Source organism: Rhinoderma darwinii, chromosome 6, assembly GCF_050947455.1.
Source record: "Rhinoderma darwinii isolate aRhiDar2 chromosome 6, aRhiDar2.hap1, whole genome shotgun sequence".
Lineage (NCBI taxonomy): Eukaryota > Metazoa > Chordata > Amphibia > Anura > Rhinodermatidae > Rhinoderma > Rhinoderma darwinii.
This window is the reverse complement of record NC_134692.1, coordinates 146,065,019-146,086,447: the sequence shown is the minus strand read 5'-3', so window position 1 is coordinate 146,086,447 and position 21,429 is coordinate 146,065,019. Positions and strand designations below refer to the sequence as shown.

Sequence of the window (21,429 nt, the reverse complement as noted above, 5' to 3'; positions counted from 1 at the left end):
TCTACATTACAGCGCCGATCACATTATGTACAATATAGGCCACTTATAATGTGGTGACAGCCTCTTTATTACTAGGACCACTGTTATCTACATTACAGCGCCGATCACATCATGTACAATATAGGCCACTTATAATGTGGTGACAGCCTCTTTAAACTGTAATTTCTCCCAGGCAGCTGCTGTGAACTGTCACTTCTTCCGGGCAGCTGCAGTGAACTGTCATTTCTCCTGGGCAGCTGCTGTGAACTGTCACTTGTTCTGGGCAGCTGCTGTGAACTGTCCCTTCTTCCGGGCAGCTGTTGGGATCTCTCCTGTTTTTTCTCCTGGGCAGCTGCAGTGAACTGTCATTTCTCCTGGGCAGCTGCTGTGAACTGTCACTTCTTCTGGGCAGCTGTTGTGATCTCTCCTGTTTTTTTTCTCTTGTGCATCTATGTTCATCTGCTGCACCCTAAAGCGTATGCCCACATTTCAGCACAATTTTACCGTTTACATTGTGTATTATGCTCCAGAGCTGCACTCACAATTCTGCTAGTGGACAGATACTTTACTTACAGTTTAACTGAGCCCTTATAATATAAAGGGAGAAGTTAGTTATTTCTTTATCAGGTGACTGTACAATGCCTGGTGCTAAGAGAAAACATCCCAGAATGCAAATCACCAGAGCAAAGTGTGCACACAAAAAATGGAAGTTACACAGCGACGATAACTAAAAAATAGAAACATTATCCATCCTCAGACATGGAGAGACAAAAATGGAGAAATGGCTGAGTCCAAAAAGCAAACTAGCCCCACCCATAATATAACTCATGAGAATAAAAGACACCGAGGAGAAGCTTTCGCTTTCACTCATTCTCGGAACTGAAGTTTCTCCGTTTCAAGAACAATCAGGTAAGAACATTATAAAGGCAAGAAAAGGGGGCAAGGGGTAAATCCGGGATGTGGAGGGCATCACCCTCTCGGGCAGAGTTTCCTGTTTGTGGCACATGTCAATATTTGGGGTGGTCGATGTGGTTTCCAGCCTATGCCTTCCATCCCCCACTCAATTGTACTGTCTGGGGGAGAAAAGAGTATTCACACTGTGGAGTAATAAGTTGGCGTCTTTGATCGGTTTTCAGCTTTGATTCTTTGTTGGGCATTGCTCCGGGTTGTGGGTAGAATTCCCGGCGTCATTTCTGTATCATTGCGCTGCTCGTATTCTGCAGTGATATCCACTATTTAGCTTATGCCACGTTGTTTCTCCTGTACTGATCATGTGTCCAAAGTAAGACCCATGTGTATAGACCCTCCACCCTGGTCAACCATCACTGTGCGCCCTGCCCCCTCACTGCGTGCAGACGTAAGGTTTGCGCTCTGCCACCCAAATGGATAGAGCGGTGGATACATCATAATTGTCATCATTATTGTCGTCTACGGCTTTCACACGGGGGATGGTGGTAGCCGCACCTCATCTCCCCTGCCGAATGTTATCACACTATGGAAAGAGTCAGGAAAGCTTCATGTCTAAGGTCCAATGACGTATTTGTCGCGGACTTTCTCACCGTGCAGTCAGGTCACTGGAAGGATATTAGAGTAACAGTTGCAGCAGAGATGTGCAGCAAATTAGAACAGTAGAGATGTATTTGCAAAGACGAAGGAGGAATTTAGCAAACAATTTGCGCAAATTTTTCGCCATGTACGGCACCGGAGAGGCCACCCGCGGCCCGAAAAATTGACATTAGAAATTGGCGGAAATTATAGTGCAAATCTATGCTAAATGATTTACTTTCTAGGGCATGGGTGGCCAGAGATGTGACAAATTTATAACAGGCCCGTGACACTTAATAAACTAGGCAATTCTTACTCCAGCGCCCTTTAGATTAAGACTGGCGTACTAAATGCCAGTCTTAATACATTTGCCCCAAAATTCTTGTATTCAGGGACAAATTCAGATACAAAAACAAAGTACAACCTCAGGCACAGGAAACAGAGTTCAGGGTACAGGCGCAGTCTCTGGATAGGTTTGGATATAAAGCTCAGGAAACACACACGGGATCAGATTCAGGATACACATTGGGGGTAGACAGCAGAGCTGAGTCTGCGGCATAAGAACAACAGTCCAGAAAGTCCAGGCAATCCAGTGTTCTGCCGCGGGCTCTCAGCGGAATCATCATTGGGACTCAAGGTTAGGAGACAGGATCAGATTCAGGGTTCAGGTTTATACCACAAGGGCCCCTTTCCTTCAGTCAGCAAGCCCAAAGGGTCAGGTTCAGAATCAGGATACAGATGCAGGTACAGGAAGAGGGTCCAGCCCTGGATTCATGAATACAAATATATACCCAGAACAGGGGACAATGTCCAGAAACCGGGGAGCCTTTAGTTTCAGGGTACAGGTTCCAGCACTGGATTCAGGCAGGGGCATGGTGAGGGAGGACAACTGGGGCACATGCCCGGGCACAGTCATGTGGAGAGCGGAGTATGATGAGGGTCTCTGAATGTCCTGCCTTCTCCCTCCATCTTCTGTTTGTACTGCACAAAGTTCCAATAACCGGAGTATTTTACCAACTGTTATAACGTGATCCAGGCAGCAGCTCTGTTGGGATGAACAGGAGAGAGGGGGAGGGAGTGCAGCGAGGAGGGGGACGGGAGAGGGAAGGACTGCAGAGAGGCAGGAGACGGAGGGGGAAGGAGTGGAGAGAGCAGAGAGACAGAAGAGGGAGGGGAAAGGAGTGCAGAAAGCAGAGAGACAGTGGAGGGAAGGGAAAGGAGTGCAGAGAGGCAGGAGAGGGAGGAGAAAGGTGTGCAGAGAGGCAGGAGAGGGAGGGGGAATGAGTGCAGAGAGGCAGTAGAGGAAGGGGGAAGGAGTGTAGAGAGACAGTAGAGGGAGGAGAGGGAGTACAGAGAGGAGGGAGGCGGGAGAGGGAGGAGGAAGAATTGCAGAGAAGCAAGAGAGTGAGGGGGAGGGAGGGAGGGGAAAGGAGTACAGAGAGACAGTGGAGGAAGGGGAAGGGAGTACAGAGAGGCAGGAGGGGGAGGGGGAGGGATTGCAGAGAGGTGGGAGAGGGAGGGGAAGGAGTGCAGAGAGACAGTGGGGGGAGGGAGTACAGAGAGCAGAGAGGCAGGAGAGGGAAGGGAAAGGAGTGCAGAGAGCAGAGAGACAGTGGAGGGAGGGGAAAGGAGTGCAGAGAGCAGAGAGACAGGAGAGGGAGGGGAGGGAGTGCAGAGAGGCAGGAGAGGGAGGGGGAATGAGTGCAGAGAGGGAGGGGGAAGGAGTGTAGAGAGACAGTAGAGGGAGGAGAGGGAGTACAGAGAGGAGGGAGGCGGGAGAGTGAGGAGGAAGAATTGCAGAGAGCAGGGAGGCAGGAGAGGGACTGGGAAGGAGTGCAGATAGACAGTAAAGGGAGGGGTAACGAGTGCAAAGAGCAGGGATGTGGGGGAGAAAGTGCAGAGAGCAGATATGCAGGAGAGGGAGGGGGAAGGATTGCAGAGAGGCAGGAGGAAGGGGAGGCAGGGCAGAGAGGAGGGAGGGGGAAGGAGTGCAATGAGCAAGGAGGCAGGAGAGGGAGGGGAGGAAGTGCAGAAAGCAGGAGAGGGAGGCAGGAGAGGGACTGGGAAGGAGTGCAGATAGACAGTAAAGGGAGGGGTAACGAGTGCAAAGAGCAGGGATGTGGGGGAGAAAGTGCAGAGAGCAGAGATGCAGGAGAGGGAGGGGGAAGGATTGCAGAGAGGCAGGAGGAAGGGGAGGCAGGGCAGAGAGGAGGGAGGGGGAAGGAGTGCAATGAGCAAGGAGGCAGGAGAGGGAGGGGTGGAAGTGCAGAGAGGGAAGGGAAAGGAGTGCAGAGAGCAGAGAGACAGTGGAGGGAGGGGAAAGGAGTGCAGAGAGCAGAGAGACAGGAGAGGGAGGGGAGGGAGTACAGAGAGGAGAGAGGCAGGAGAGGGAGGGGAAATGAGTGCAGAGAGGGAGGGGGAAGGAGTGTAGAGAGACAGTAGAGGGAGGAGAGGGAGTACAGAGAGGAGGGAGGCGGGAGAGGGAGGAGGAAGAATTGCAGGGAGGCAGGAGAGGGACTGGGAAGGAGTGCAGATAGACAGTAAAGGGAGGGGTAACGAGTGCAAAGAGCAGGGATGTGGGGGAGAAAGTGCAGAGAGCAGAGATGCAGGAGAGGGAGGGGGAAGGATTGCAGAGAGGCAGGAGGAAGGGGAGGCAGGGCAGAGAGGAGGGAGGGGGAAGGAGTGCAATGAGCAAGGAGGCAGGAGAGGGAGGGGAGGAAGTGCAGAAAGCAGGAGAGGAAGGCAGTAGAGGGACGGAAGGGAGTGCAGAAAGCAGCGACGAAGAAGAGGGTGGAGAGGAGTTCAGAGAGCAGGGGGAAGGAGAGCTAGGGGAGGGAGTGTAGAGAGCAGGGGGCAGGAGAGCAAGGGGAGGGAGTGCATAGAGCAGGAGAGGGAAAGAATGCAGAGAGCAGGGGGCAGGAGAGGGAGGGAGAAGGAGAGCAGGGGGGCAGGAGATGGAGGGGAGGGAGTGCAGAGAGCAGTCAGGTAAGAAGTAGTAAGTTGGCTGTCATCTGCTCCACTGCTGAGATGTGACAGCTGCAAAAGGGGTAAAAATATACAACGTGTGTGTAATAATTATATGGGTATAGCTATTTATGTGTGTTGTGTAATATGGATGTTTGTGTGTGTCATTTTTTTAACAATATGTACGTGTAGATATGTGTGTAATGAGTATGTGTGTGTAACGTGTATATGTATATATGTAGATATGTGTGTAATGAGTATGTGTGTGTAACGTGTATATGTATATATGTAGATATGTGTGTAATGAGTATGTGTGTGTAACGTGTATATGTATATATGTAGATATGTGTGTAATGAGTATGTGTGTGTAACGTGTATATGTAGATATGTGTGTAATGAGTATGTGTGTGTAACGTGTATATGTAGATATGTGTGTAATGAGTATGTGTGTGTAACGTGTATATGTATATATATAGATATGTGTGTAATGTGTATGTGTGTGTAATGTATATCTATGTACTTTCTGTAGCTTGCACTTGAATGGTAAAAGGAAGGAATCTAATGCTGCAGGAAATATCAACTACCCCCATCTGCTGCGCCACCCATGACCTACTGACAGAACCCTGCCTCACTCGTGACACAAGTTACTAGGCAGAATGGCTAATGTACGCACTAGATCAGGGGTACTCAACTATTTTAAGTGAAGGTCCATTTACATGGGTGAAGGTCCGAGATGAACACCAACAGTAAAGATACATTCATACAAGTCCGATTTGGAATAGACTATTTAGACCCGTGGATCTGTGGCAGAAATCTGAGGAATGTCAACGCACTGTCGATAGTGCCACACAGTTCCCCTTTTAGATAGATGCCATGCAGTGCACCCTGTAGACATTGCCACACACAACACCATGTAGGTAGTTCCACATACCCCCCTTTACCTCCAAAACAAAGAAAAAGACTTGTACTTACCTAGCCCCGTTCTAACGATGAACAGAGCGGCTCTTAGACACTGAGACGCATAGGCTGATGCAATGCTGTGACGACATCACATCGGCCTGTGCAAGGATCCTGACCCAACATCTTCTAGGTTGCAGGTTTAATGTGGCCTGTAGCCCAGTGAATGGTGGAGCAGGGAGCTGATAGCTCCCTGCTCCACCACAGTATTCAATTGCATCTGCGTCCTGGCAGTCGCTTGGGGATTCGGGGCTTCTGTCCCAGATTCCTGGTCTTATCGATGCCACTGGTTCAGAAAATTGGCCTCTGCGATCCCGGTTTGGTCCGCGGTCCGCCAGTTAAGGACCCCTGAACCAGATTCTCTTGTGCTGAAGTGCTTATACATAGTCACTAACATCCCATTACATACACATACAGACCCTCTCACCATGACTAGGGGTCGCATAGCCTGAGAACTTTAAGTGTGTTTGGATTGTACCTGACACTGAATAAAGTACAAATTTTAATTTTAATGGTGTTGATGTTGGATGCTTCATCTTTTCATTACTTTGGTTATGTACTTGCCCCTCACATGCAGGGGCGTCCACAGAGATAACAGTTCTCCAAAGCAAAGCTTAGTATGTGCCCCCACCCCACTGAGAGACAAATGTTTTATTAAGTAAATGTTCATGGTAATTTTATATCAGATCTTTATAGTGGGAGCTCTCTTAATACTGATGCAGCGTGCGATTTATCATCCCGGTGCATGTCCCGTTCATTCATTTGGCCTGAGCTAAAAATGTCAGGTCGGACCATTTCCAACAGTTTTCTAAGTATAAAACTGGAAGGAGAGTTTATTAAGCAAGTTGTGCTCGGCACAACATTGAAGTTTCGCTAACTTTACCCAACTCGTATGAGAAAATTGGAAAAGGTGTTTCAAAAATATAACGTTTAGTGTGCACATCATATTTTTCAATATATTTACACCAGATCACTCGTATATACATTGATGAATTTCCCTCATACAGCTCAAAATTCCCAGCATTCCTCTACACAGCATATAATAAAACTGCCTGCCCCCACCACTAGGGGGAGCTCATTCTCTATTCAACTAGATAAAAACTCTACAAATCTCTATGCACTGAGCTCCCCCTAGTGGTGGCTGCAGGATAATGCTTTGGCTGTATATTGGGAAGCAGGAGGAGTGCAAAGCGGTGCCCCCTTCTCACCACAGGCCCCATAGCGGTGGTGTGGTCTGCCTCACTGACCATGTGGTCAAGTTCAGATGTGCTGTGAACTGTCTTGTGTATGATCTCTCCTCTATTGTTTGTATAATAGGAGATCAAAATGTTGGACTTTTTCTCAAGGACAATATGAATTTAATAATTTAGTAGCTGGTTTAGTATAAAGAATGTATAAGCAGTGTACAGGATATCGCGTTTCAACATTAAAAAAAAAACACTGTATAGTATTACTGGATTATTGAACTGATTTGAAGGTAAAAAGAAGCAACAAAAAGGCAGTTCATTCAGTGACATGAAGTAAAAGGCAACATTGACCTGCAGTAAAATACACGGCCGAGTTCCTTATAATATTAAAAAACATATACCGGTAGGAAAACGAGGGATGTATACAGTACATAACCCGGGTTGCAATACAAGGTGTTTAGAAAAAAACAACATCATGTGTATGTATATATATAGCTTGCCGTTCTAAAATTTGATTCACATGTTAGCATATAAATATACAAATAAATACATATATAAGTAAATAACCGAATAAACAAGGAAATATATAAACAAAGGCATATATAAATAAATAACAAAATAAATATATAAATAAATACATTGGAGTAGCCCAAGAATACCCCAGGAGTTTGTGTGAGTAGAGGTAACCTGATATTTTGAATTTGTTGCTGTGAATAGTAGAGAATCTTTTTTGTGTTTGTGTGTAGTCAAAATGGATCCATTGATCTGGATCCACCATATATTTCATAAGGGAGAAGAAAATCCTGTTTATATGTGAAAGATACAACGTTCTCTCTCAGCTCTATGGAACGACCTGTCCAAAGACGAGCGATGTGACTATTGATTCACCGCTGCGAGCAAAAGCCAAACAGGTTTTTCTATTAACAGATTATTTGGATTATTTATTCAACAATTATCAATCATTTCTAGACAGTTTTATTTTACTGGTTTTAGTTGTCAAGCAATTGTTTATGTTGGATACTATTCCAGGATCCCCAACTGAAATACCTAGAAGTCCAGGGTTGGCACAGGATTCTTGGAGAGAAAATAAACTATGAATTTTCTAGGGCGATCTCGGGAATGGGGAATGGGGGGAGAAGACGGAGGCGGGTGAGAAGATGGGGTGGAGTTGAATGATTGGTAAGGGGTGGGGGTTGGTGTTGCTAATTACTTTTATTGATATTCATTGAATTTTGTTGATTAGGTGATTAGTATTGGGAAGTGGTAAGGAGAACATGCTACAGATAATCAGATGGTTCATCGACATTCATTTTTCTGTAGATTCTTTAAATAATAGTTTCTGATATTTCATTAGGACCCTGGGCTTGTAAGGTCTCTCGTTTGAAAGTCCAATACACTTCTGTCTTTTTGAGAGTTTCAAATCTACTATGAACGTTGGGATCGATGAAGTCCATTGGAGACACAGTGATTGGTTGTGGTTCCATATTATGGGATTAGGTACAATGTCCTGATACACCGCGGAGTAAAAATGTATTGAACGGGGTTTCTTCAGTCTACAGTGAGTTGTTCTACCCACATATTGGAGATGGCATTTACATCAGGAAGCCGGGGGGACAGATTTGATCATGAAGTCTTCTCCTGTCTTGTTGGTCATGTCGTGTGATTTATTTTGCAGCATACACAGTGACAGTGACCACATTTGATGCCACCTTTGCGTGTTTCTTCCCTTTTTATACGGCTGGGGTTGAAGGTTTTCATAGTAGGAGCTTTTCAATGTTGCACGTTCAGGGATGTTGGTCCTTAGATGAGGGTCGTTTTCGAGAATATTCCAGCTCTTCAGAATGATTTTTCGATGGTGCCGTGGGATTCGTTAGATGTGGTAATGAAAATACATTTTTGGTCTCATGGAGTCTTTGAATTCCTAGTTGAACTTTCAGGATTTTTTTGGCTTAGTATTTTTTTTCCTATTGAAGGTATTTGAGGTTATATTTATAAGTCTTTTTCGTGAAATTCACTAGAATTGTTGACTCTTTCTTGAAGGAAATGTCCGGGGTACAGTTTTTCCTGATGCTTTTGTTTTGACTGAACGGAGTGTTTTCCAGCCATTTCTCATGATGTCCGCGGTGAAGTTCAGATGTTAGCTGATCGTTTCTCCCTCTGTGACGTAGATGGATGGAATAGATGATCAATCTGAAATCCAGGAATTCAATCTCCGTATTATTTGTTTTCAGGGTGAATTGAATTCCTGAGTCATTTGAATAATCCCAAATAATCTGTTAAAAATAAAGCTGTTTGGCTTTTGCTTGCAGCGGTGAATGAGCCACATCGCTCGTCTTTGGACAGGTCGTTCCATAGAGCGAGAGGGAAAATTGTATCTTTCACATATAAACATTTTTTTCTTCCCCCTTATGAAATATATGGTGGGTCCAGATGCCTGGATCCGTTTTGACTACACACAAATATAAAAAAGATTATCTATTATACACCCCAACAAATTAAAAATATCAGGTTACCCCTACTAACACAAACGTCTGGGGTACTCTTGGGCTACAACAATTTATATATTTATTTTTTCATTTGTTTATTGATTTATTGATTTATTCCGTTTCAAATTCGAAAAATCAGGTTAGGCTTCGTTCACATCTGCATTGCGACACCATTCATGGGTTCCGTCAGAACTTTAGTCGACTACGGTATTGAATGGGTCAAAACTACGGAACCCTTAACCCCTTCCCGACATCCACCATATATATACAGTGCACGTCGGGTGGGGGAATATGGAGCGGGCTCAGGGGCGGAGCCCGTTCCATAGAGCGAAGTGTGTCGCCTGTGTGTTACAGCCGACACTTCCAGGTAACGAGCGTATCCCGCTAGAGTGCATAACCCATTAAATGCTGTGGTCAATAGCGACTGCGGCATTTAAATCACTAAAAACAGGGGGGCGACCCCCTGTAATGTTCCAAAGCCCCCCCCCCACGGCGCGATCAGGGGGCGCCGGTGATTGGCATGGCAGCCTGGGGGCCTGATGAAGGCCTCCAGGTCTCCCATTTTTGTACTCCTAGGGCTTCATATGAGACTGTCAGAATCACGATATACTGCAATTCATTAGTATTGCAGTATGTTGTGCAAGTGATCCAGCGATCACTGGTTCAAGTTCTCTAGGGGGACAAGTAAAAAAAAGTTTAAAAAAAACTGTAAAATAAAGTTTTATTAATAAATAAATAAAAATTAAAAGTTAAAAAAAAAGTTAAATAGTCTGAACTATTACAATACATCATTATTTAGTTCGCACGGTAAATGCCGTAAAAAAATTAAAATAAAAACCGTCAAAATTGCTGTTTTTTGGTCACTTTGTCTCCCACAAAAAAATTCAACAAAAAGTAATCAAAAAGTCTCACGAAAAATAACCCCTCACACCGCTAAATCGACGGAAAAAAAAAAAGTTCTGGCTCTCAGAATATGGCGACAAAACTCAAAACTTATTTTTTTCCTTGCAAAAGTAGCAAAACATAAAAAAACGATAGAAATTTGGTTTCGCTGTAATCGTACTGACCCGCAGAATAAAGATAACATGATGATTACACCACACGGTGCACGCCGTAAAAACAAAAGCCCCTAAAAGATTGAGGAATCTGTGTTTTGAAAATCTACAACTCGTCCCGCAAAAAACAAGCCCTCATGCGGCCGTATTGATGGAAAAATACAAAAGTTACGGCTTTTGGAAGATGGGGAGTAAAAAATGAAAGTGAAAATCCCAAAAATGGCTGCGGCGGGAAGGGGTTAAATAACGCTGACAAATGAAAACCATTTTCACCTGATCCGTCACCATTGAAATCAATGGTGATTCATACGGAAACCTATGGTTTTTTGAGTTTGGATTCCGTACATGGGTTCCCCTGCCGGAAAGCTCTGAAGTTGCCCCTGAACAAAGTCCCTCTGGGGTATTCTTGAGCTATTTACATTTATTTATTATTTATTTATTATTATTTATTATTATTTATTATTATTTATTATTTATTTATTTATTTAATACACTTTCGTGCAAATTCAACCAATTTATTATTTTATTTGCTAACATTTCAATCAAATCTTAAAGAAGAAGCGCTGTATATATATATCCACATGCTTTTGGCTTTTTGTTATGAAACATCTTGCATTGCAACTCGGGTTATGTGAACATCGTTTTACTACCTGTATATGTTTTTTAATATTATAAGGGATCGGGCCGTGTATTTTACTACAGGTCAATGTTGCCCTTTACTACATGTCACTGAATGAACTGCCTTTTTGTCGTTTCTTTTTACCCCTATATCCGTTCAGTAATACTATAGTACTGTACAGTGTTTTTATCTGATGAAGAGCTGCATCAATGTGTTATTCTGTACACTGCTTATGGTTGTACATAAATACTTTATACAAACCAGCAGAAATTGGGATTGTCCTTGAGAAGCAGCGCTGCAGAAAGTCCTACATTTTGATCTCCTTCTATTATACACCCTCTAAATTTACTCCCGACAACTACACCGGGGAGGACAGACGATGGGATAAAATATCAAAATGTCTTTTAATAGTTCTGCCTCTTCACATCAGAAAAAGCTGAGCATAATTTATTTAAGTTACTATCCACCTATGTTAGAAGATCCTACACATTAAGCACTTATATAACCTTCACTCTCCTCTATTGTTGTCTCCTCTCATCCTCTCCACCTCCTCCACCATTTAATCTCTACATTACTTGTACCTATGCATGTTCCACCTGATAAGTTTACTACTAAAGCTCTGCCATTGCAAAACACCTCCTCAGCTCCACACCCGCTCTTCACCTCCTCCTCCCCATCTCCTCATATGCTCCTCACCAGCTCCTCCCCATCTCCTCACCAGCTCCTCACCAGCTCCTCCCCAGCTCCTCTTCTGCTCGTCACCAGCTCCACACCAGCTCCTCACCAGCTCCTCCCCAGCTCCTCTTCTGCTCCTCACCAGCTCCACACCAGCTCCTCTTCTGCTCCTCACCAGCTCCACACCAGCTCCTCCCCAGCTCACCAGCTCCTCACCAGCTCCTCACCAGCACCTCACCAGCTCCTCACCAGCTCCCCACCAGCTCCTCACCAGCTCCTCACCTGATCCTCACCTGATCCTCGCCTGCTCCTCACCTGCTCCTCACCAAATAACTTTCCTTTTTTACAAGATTTCAGGTTGGTGGTTGATTTTAGTTTTGAATTATTTACTACGAATAACAGATTAGTGGATCGTCTTCTCTTTATATTGTCTAGTTTTGTCCAAAAGAGGATATGGAGGACCTATCAAATCTAAAACAGAAGATCCAGAACTACCAGCTGGAAGGACAAAAATTAGGAGATCTTGGCTACACACGTATCCTGCTCCAGGTTTGTGGATCTGCCGGTCATGGCAAGTCTTCACTCATCAACTCCTTTATGTATGCCTTGCATGATGGACAGTTCTCAATATCTGCTCCAGTGGCACAGGCAGAGGTGAGCTATGGAGGGTTAACCACAAAGAGATTACCATATGAGCTCACCAAGGTCATCACACTGGTGGACAATCGAGGCTTTGGCAAATCAGACAACTTTGAGAAAGAAGAAGTTTATACTCAGCTTGGTAGGTTCTCCACTAAGGCTTGAATCTTGTATTACTGATTTACACATGGTATAAAACATCAAAAAGTGTAAGAGACAACCTATTAATGTATAGCCGAAAACCATAAACATGAGACGAAGGAAGGGGCCATCAAAGCAGGATCATGTCTTTAAAGATTAGTTTGAAGCCTTTTTGTGCTGATTCAGGGAGTGTAATGATAATAATAGTAATAATAATAATGATAAATAATAATGATAAATAATAATAATAATCTTTATTTATACATATTCCGCAGCACTTTACAATTTAGAGGGAACATGAAACAAACAATATCAGACATTACATAGTGACAAACTAATAAACAATTTAAACATGAGAAGTGAGTACCCTGATCACAAGAGCTTACAATCTAGGAAATAATGGTGACGCAAAATGTAAAAAGGTCTTATTCAGTACATGGCTCCGCCATCTTTTATACATATGGGGTAGTAACATAAAGCTGCATGAGCCGTCACCAGCCGGTATCTGTGTATGATAGACATGAAGTGTATTAGGGTGCAAGGAGTGTTATGGCTGAATGAGGGGGTCAGGTTCTGATGGGGGACAAAGGAAAGGAGTCCGATTAGGGAATGTGATTAGCCGGTCTGAAAATGTGTGTTTTTAGGAAACGTTTAAAACTGTGGCTATTGTAAATAAATCTGATTGTCCAGAGTAGAACATTCCAGAGGACGGTGCAGCACGAGAGAAATCTTGGAGATGGGAGTGGGAGGTTCGGATTGTGGAGGATGTTAGTCTTAATTTGTTGGCAGAACATATAGCGCGAGTAGGGGGTAGACAGAGATGAGGGAGGAGATGTAAGGAGGTGCAGCACTGAGGGGACCTTTGTGGGTGTAGTGATTGGCACAGGGTAGAGACATTGGTGTAGTGATTGGCACAGGGTAGAGGCATTGGTGTAGTGATTGGCACAGGGTAGAGGCATTGGTGTAGTGACTGGCACAAGGAAGAGACATTGGTGTAGTGGCTGGCACAGGGTAGAGACATTGGTGTAGTGACTGGCACAGGGTAGAGACATTGGAGTCGCGGTTGGTCAGGTGGATGAGCTTCGCTTGTGCATTGAGGATGATTGGAGAGGGGAGAGATTAGTGATGAGTTACAATAATTAGAGGGGTTTTTCCATCACGGACATTTAAGTTTTACTCACAGGATATGTCATAATTGTCAAATACATGTGGGTCCTACCTCTGTTGTGGCCCACTTAACCCTGTTCTGTCTTGCTTGGCTCCCGTTGCCTGCCGATCATTTTCTGATTAGGTGGTCGAGAGTTACGGAAACAGCATAACTCAGCGATCTTGGCTGTTTCCGTAACTCCCGACCATCTAATCAGAAAGTGATCGTCAGGCAGCGGGTGCCGGGAAAGATAGAACAGGCTTAAGGGGTCCGGGTTGTAGAGATATGTGCGGGTCCCAGGGGTGATAAACCATCTCCTTACTAAAAACAGAAATATTCCTGCTACTGATTACATTCTTGTATTTAATTATCCCCATATATAAATGGGCATCATCTCTGAGCTTCATACAGAGTAACTTTAAGTTAAGGGGACCGGCCATGACTCAGAACCATATTTTAAGACTTTGCCCCAATAAAGTGTAAAGCGCCAGGTCCAGGGGTGTCGACGCTTCACAGGTAGGAACCTATCACTCATATCAATAGAGAGAAACTAAATCCACATTAAAAATCAGGGAAGGTTCATTCTTGTACCCGTGGTGCCCCAGCGTCCTTCCCCCTCCCTCTGATCTGACTTTGCTGATACATCTAAATGATAAGTCACAAAAACATATTTTATTTTATTTTTATGAATTTTTTTATACAAATGATTTATGACAAGGCATGGCAGGAAAACCCCACTGTTATCTCCACCATCAAACACCTGGGATCACGTTTCTTCTCTATTCTTCCAGCAAACCTCCAAGATCTGAATGTAGACGTGGAATGGATCTGGTGTTATGAAAAAAGGATGGAGGCCGTGACTAACGCTGCAAATAACACCAATGATCTGCTGGTGCCTTTATATGTCCACAGGTGAGAATCATAATACAGATGAAGTACCTAAGGATATAGCAAGAGAGGAGCAACCATCTCCCAAATCACAAATTACAGGGAAGGTTAAACTCTGTGTACATACATTATATTACTTATCCTGTACTGATCCTGAGTTACATCCTGTATTATACTCCAGAGCGGCACTCACTATTCTGCTGGTGGAGTCACTGTATACATACATTACATTACTTATCCTGTACTGATCCTGAGTTATATCCTGTATTATACTCCAGAGCTGCACTCACTATTCTGCTGGTGGAGTCACTGTGTACATACATTACATTACTTATCCTGTACTGATCCTGAGTTACATCCTGTATTATACTCCAGAGCTGCACTCACTATTCTGCTGGTGGAGACACTGTGCACATACATTACATTACTTATCCTGTACTGATCCTGAGTTATATCCTGTATTATACTCCAGAGCTGCACTCACTATTCTGCTGGTGGAGTCACTGTGTACATACATTACATTACTTATCCTGTACTGATCCTGAGTTATATCCTGTATCTCTTTATTTTATATAAATTTACAAAACATAAACTGAAAAACAAATACATAACTAATTCCATATAACCAAAAAGTCACAACCCAATTCTTATAAACAAATTTTCTTATATACATCTCTGTATATGAGAAGAGAAAACGATACCAGACCCGGCCACATACACCCCACTCTTATATACTTACATCTACACTTCATCCGAAACTAAACAATAACTAGAATATATACAAACATCATATAAACGTAATCCAAAGTACTAACAGAAAATCCCCCGACCCGCGTCAACCAAGGGCCTAAAGAAACAACATAATAATGATGATAATAATCAAACAACATAATAACAAATAAAATAATAATAATAATAACAAATAAAATAATAATAATAACAAAAACAATCCAAAATATAATAATACTAATCCCAATTTTTTTTATTTTTTTATTTTTTTTATCCTTTTTTTTTTTTTTTTATATATATATTTTTTTTTTAAACACACTACACACATCCTGACTTTCCCTAACCTTACCCTTCTTACCTAAACTCCACCACCCCAGCCAGCATCTCGCCTCATGTCCGCTCTCGTCCGCATAGTCCAGATGCTGGCCCCCACCACCACACCCAACACCCCAGCCGAGCCCCCCGCCCCATGTCCTCCCATGTCCGCATAGTCCGGGGCTGGGTCAGGCAAACCCCCCCCCCCCCCGACCCCCTCCCAACCTATCTATTAACCCCCTTAAGTCTATCCCTATTCTAACAACATTTCTACAATATAATACAATACACGTCACCAACTTGTCCAAATACCAAACCATATACAAAATACACCGTACCCGAAAGCACCAAGTTCGGTCGCTTGTAAACCTTTTTCCTGCCATTTCAATCCTAAACAAAACAAAAATCTTCCAGTGCTTACCTAGCCCATCACCAGATAGAGAGTAGGGAAAGCCCCCCCCCCAGCACCCCCCCCAGAGGCCAAGGTACCACGTCCATCGCTGCACCCTCCCTATCGCTTGCCCTATCTCCTTGCCCTATTACTAGCCCTTTTCTTGACCCTATTGAAAGCTGACCCTATGCTGACCCTCACCTTTCCCTTTTTCCGAGCCCTATCGCTATATTTTTTTATTGGTGCCTCAGCGGAACGCAGACCCCCACCTCCAGTTGAGCACCGGTGACGACCCCCCCTCCCTCATGAAAGCAGAAACATTAAGGCACCCAAAAGGAAAAGCCCCTCCAAAGACGAGAGGCTTTGGATGCTCCCAATCTGCCGACCTCCAAAGAATGCACCTTCACCAGGTCACCCATGATATTGCTAACAACCTCATCCACTAGGAGGATTTTCTTCTGGGTAGAAACTAGACATCGTGCATTCCACATAAAGTGCCTGACCACTATACTGACTAGAAACAAGGTGCAATGGTCCCTACCACCGAGGTCTCCGAACACTCCATAGGCCCACCCAGCATAGGAGAGGCTGGTTAGGCCTGGCCAACAAATGGAGGCTCCCACCCTTTTGTATACCTCTGTATTGAAAGGGCAATGAAGCAGGAAATGCTCCATGCTTTCCAGCACTCCGCCGCACTCCTCCCGGGGGCAATCCCGATCATCAGAGCTTCTGCACTTTAGATTGCCCCTCACATACAGTCTCCCATGGAAGCAACGCCAAGCCAGATCCCAAAACTTCTGGGGAATCCTCGCTGAATTTAAAAGTTTTAATTCCACCCGAGGTCACTACTTGGGCAGTCTTTGAGCGCCAGGGGCTTCTGGAAGTGGGTCATCAGGACCCTCCTGTCAAGAAATTTTCTCGACATGGTCCTGATCTCCCACACCTCCAGACCCCACCGGGGAACAATCTTCAGCGCCAGGGTGGCATAAGCCGGGAGATGTCCGTGAGGTGTACGTAGGTCTTTCACTTGCCCTCCTCTCTCCCATTCCTGGAAGAAAGGCCGAAACCACCCCCTGCAGGAGGATATCCACCAAGGAGCCCTCTCTTGCCAGAGGTTTGCCAGGTTGATCTTAACAAAGGTGTTCACTAGGAACACCACCGGGTTAACCATACCTAACCCGCCTAGTGTCCTTGGTAGGTAAGTAACCTCCCTCTTGATTAGGTTGAGCCTGTTCCCCCATAACAGCTGGAAGAACAGGCTATAGACCCGGGTCCAGAGAGGTTCTGGCAAGATGCACACACTGCCCAGGTAAAGCAACATGGGCACCAGGTAGGCCTGGGCCAAGTGAACCCTTTCCCTCAGGGTTAAGGACCAACCCTTCCATTGGTCGACCTTCTGGGCAACTAGATTCAGCCTATCCTCACAGTTCTTCTTGGGGTAATCACCCGGGCCAAATTCGACTCCTAAGATCTTAGCAGACCCCTGATGCTCTGGAAGGGTGTCCGGGAGATCAAAACCAGGATCTCCTCCTCCCAGCCAGAGACTCTTGCACTTATCCCGGTTGATCTTGGACCCAGATTCCAATGAGTAACGCTCCACTTCCGACATCACCCACTCTGCCTCCCCTCTCGAGGAGACAAAAATGGAGACGTCGTCTGCGTACGCAACCACCCTCCCGAGTGGCCTCCGGCCCCTCCAGGCCGGCCCCGACTCCCGCCAATGGCCCACGATCGATCCTTTTAAGAAAAGGATCAATTGCGAACGCATATAGCAAAGGGCTCAAGGGACAACCCTGGCGGACACCAGACCCAACCTCAAAGGGGGTTCCAACCCAACCGTTCACCAGCGCAAAAGTCTCAGCCCCAGTTTATAAGGTCTGTAGCCAATTGACAAACCCCCCCGGTAGGCCGTACCTCAGAAGGACCGACCAGAGGTACTCGTGGTCCACCCGGTCAAAAGCCTTGGCCTGGTCCAAGGACAGGATGTACCCCTCCCACCGACCAGAATTTCCCTGCTCCACTGCCTCTCTGACACTGAGGACAGCACTAAATGTGCTGCGGCCTGGAACAGAGCAATGCTGGACCAGCCAAAGGAGCCGGGATGCAAACTTCACCAGCCGATTAAACAGTACTTTCGCAAGAACCTTTCTGTCTGTATTGACATTGGCAAAGTACCCGAGGAAAGGTACTCATTAAACACTGCAGTCAAGAGGGGAACTAGGGTTCCCTTGAAGGTTTTATAGAACTCGTATGTTAAGCCATCCGGCCCTGGCGATTTTTTGTGGGCAAGCCCATCAATCACCAGTCCCACTTCTTCCTCATTGATAGAATCCATCAAAACACCAAGAGAGGGGTCTACCCCTGGATCAGGGACGTTTTCAGCCAGGAAAGAAGACATCTCATCTCGGTTTGGATCCTGCTTCCCCAAGAGGTGCGAGTAGAAGGATCTGACAACCTCCAAGATCCCTGATTTGGATCTCTTCAGAGATCAAGTACTGTCAATCAGTCCTGTCACAACCTTACAACTCACTGACATCTTACAGTTCCTGTAGGGGTCGGGCGAGCGGTACCTCCCGAAATCCCTCTCAAGAACTAAAGATGCGTGCCTATCATACTGACACCTCCTGAGCAAAGCTTTCACCCCGGAGATCTCCTCCCCACTACCCCCGGTTGAGACCAGATGTTCGAGTTTCCTCCTCAGTTCCTGATATAGGCGGTACCTACTCATGGACCTGAGGCTCGAGAGCCGGTGGAAAAATCCTGCCATCCGGCCTTCAAACAACTCCCACCACTCAGACTTTGTACCACTGAGATCCAACAAAGGTACCTGGCTCTGAGGAAAATCCTCAAAGGTCTGTCTTATCTCCGCTTCTTCCAAGAGAGTAGAATTCAACTTCCATATACCTCTTCCCATCTGGAGGGACTCTGCAATGTTCAAAGAGAATATAATCATACAGTGATCGGAGAACTCCACCTCAACAATGCACACTGGCGAAGAGATGGCCTCCTCCTTCAAAAAAAACCTGTCTATACAAGACCTACAACTACCTCTACGATAGGTGAAACCCGAGTGGCCTGGGGTATGCCTGATGTGGATATCCACCAGACGAGCATCGCTAACTATACTTTTTAATGCTACGCTATCATAGGTCAATTCCCCTCCAAAGATAACTTGTCGGCCTGAGAAAAGGAAAGGCTTAATCCTCATGAAGAGACTTTTACGGTCCCATTTGCTCTGGGGTCCGTATATATTGATTAATCTTAATTCCTGTCCCCTCATGAGGACATCTAAGATGAAGCACCTCCCCATTTCTAACTCAATCATCCGTCAGCATGTTACCGGTGTGGTGAAAAGGACCGCCACTCCGCTATAAGGCTCAGCCGCAAGAGACCAGTAGGAGGGCCCGCGTCGCCACTCCCTCCTAGATTTAACGACGTCTGTCAAAAGTGACAGTCTGGTCTTCTGCAAAAACAAAATGTCGGCTTCAACTCGGCCAAGAAAATCAAAGGCTGCAAATCTCGCCTTATCTGACTTAATGATGGCAATGTTAATTGATGCCAGCGTCAACAGAGTGGGTGCTATCATCATGGATGTTTGAGTTAGACGGCTTTCTTCTTCCCACCCGTCTTTATCTGACGAGGACCCCCCTTCTTTGCCTCGCTTTTTGCAAATTGAGAAGTCCATACTCACCTCCCTATTCCCATCTTCATCCCTAAGTTCCGGGCCAACCTCCCCTTTTGGGGACAACGGCCCCTGCAGCAGGGGAGGCTCATCGACTCTAGGGCGCCCTACCATACCCTCCCTCTTAGCATGAGAGGCTGGAACGTCCACGGGAGAATGGTATCGATCAGTAGAGCGCACCAAGGGGGTACAGGATTTACCTTCCTGGGCCAGGGCGGAGCCAGATGTACTTGGCCCTTGGGTTTTGCCCGTTGTCCCTTTTGCTGTTGGCTTAGTCCTCTCCTCCTCCCCCACACTTTCATAGTGTGAGGACTGAGAGTCCCCAGCCCTCTGCTTCCTTTGGATCCTCCTCATCTCCTCATTCATTTCGGCCTCCCCAGGGGCATCAGGTTCAGGGGGGCATCCAGTTCCGAATCAGAGGTCGTTCCAGTTTTCTGGAGCGCCCTCCGCTTCCCCTCCTTCCTTCACTTCTCCGCCCTTCTTTGGCGAGAAGGGGGACCCCTCTTCGCGTTCTTCCCTTGCCCCTGTGCCCCATCATCTCTGCCCGCACCCTCACCTATGGAGGACTCCCTCCTTTCATCCTCCGCAGGTTTGGAACAAGCATTGACGACAGAGCGAGGACACTGACTGAATGGGTGACCTAAGTCATCACAAAGGTTGCAGCAAATCCGGTCACCCGATGCGGCTAAATGACCAATCCCCCCACAATGGGGAACACTTCTGCACCTTGCAGCCTGCACTCAAATGTGAGGGGTCGCCACACCGGTGACACAACTTCGGCTGCCCCTGGTAGAAGACAAGGATCCGAACTCTTCCCAGGAAAGCAGACGATGGTATGTGGGACACCGTCTGTCCCAGACGCCTTACTTTTACCATGAACGTCCAGGCCCCTGACCAGATGCCAAACTCATCTAAGTTCTTCCGTGGCATCTCTACTACCTCTCCGTACCTTCCCAACCAGGTCATGATATCAATACAAGAGAATGAGTCGTTACGGGTAAGAACGGTCACTCTCTCTGGACCGCTTTGGTGAGAAATTGCTTGTGCAGCAAAGTCTCCGCAGCCGGGCTCGTCCTTCACCAGCTCGTAGTTCCCCCAGAAGATCTCAAGGCCCCCTGAGTGAACAAAGTGGATGTCGAACTCGACCGAGCCATGAGGATGTATCAAGGCAAATATGTCACTCGCCTTGAAGCCCATCCCCAGCAGCAGCTCCACCACCCTCTTTCTGGGAGGGCACGCATCAGTGCCACGCCACCGGAGACAGACCACATTCCCCCTGGCTACAGCCTGCCCGGCTGTTGGGAGCGACCACTGATCTCCTTGTTGCTCTCGGAAGGCAATTAGACCATATCTGTCTATCCAGAAAGACAGGTCCTTCTGCACACCCCCTATGGTTAGGGTTTGCTTTCCCTCTCTTGAAGCGTTCAAGAGATGTTGTTGCAAGTTACCGTCCCTGGACCTTGAGGATGAAGATGGGTGGGTCCGCTGTCCCCCCCCCGCTGCGACCCCAGCATAAGACCTACCGGATGTCACAGCAAGAGGAGCACCAGGCCCATTGCCCCTGGTTGATACCTTATCCGCTCCACCCACCACCTCACCACCTACAGACACAGCACTCAACACCCCATTACCAGCAGACACTCCAGCAACTCCATTTACAGACACCTGAATACCCCCAGCAGTTCCCACATCCAAAGCCGCAACTTTTTGATTTAACCCACCAGGTCCCCCTGCAGTCATACTTCTGGCCAGGCCTCGTTCTATATTATATATTTTTTCTTTATATTTTGTGTGGGTAGATACTGCTTCAGTCTCCGCATCATCAGGCACCTTTGCAGGGACGCCACCAGTCCTTGCAGTACCCTCCGCCTCATTACCTTCCATCTGTTCTATGAACTGAACATTTTTGGGAGAGGGGCCACCGTCGTCCCCAATGCCAGCAGCTCCCTTCTCGCCTACACCGTTTTTCAGCGATGCGGACGAAGGAGCCACTGACGTCACTGGAGCCGCCTCCGGCGCCGGACCACTCC

At 46.2% G+C, this 21,429-nt stretch overlaps 1 protein-coding gene across 1 annotated transcript in view; it reads left to right on the top strand.

Moving 5' to 3' along the window:
• The first annotated feature begins 725 nt into the window (after positions 1-725).
• LOC142656088 (uncharacterized) overlaps positions 726-21,429 on the top strand; it is a 37,815-nt gene continuing 17,111 nt past the window's right edge. Inside the window, exons 1-3 of the mRNA XM_075830958.1 lie at positions 726-888; positions 11,903-12,248; positions 14,186-14,306. Of these exons, the coding sequence (XP_075687073.1) occupies positions 11,921-12,248; positions 14,186-14,306 (449 nt within the window). The 5' untranslated portion in view covers positions 726-888; positions 11,903-11,920. The remainder of the gene's footprint in view (positions 889-11,902; positions 12,249-14,185; positions 14,307-21,429) is intronic.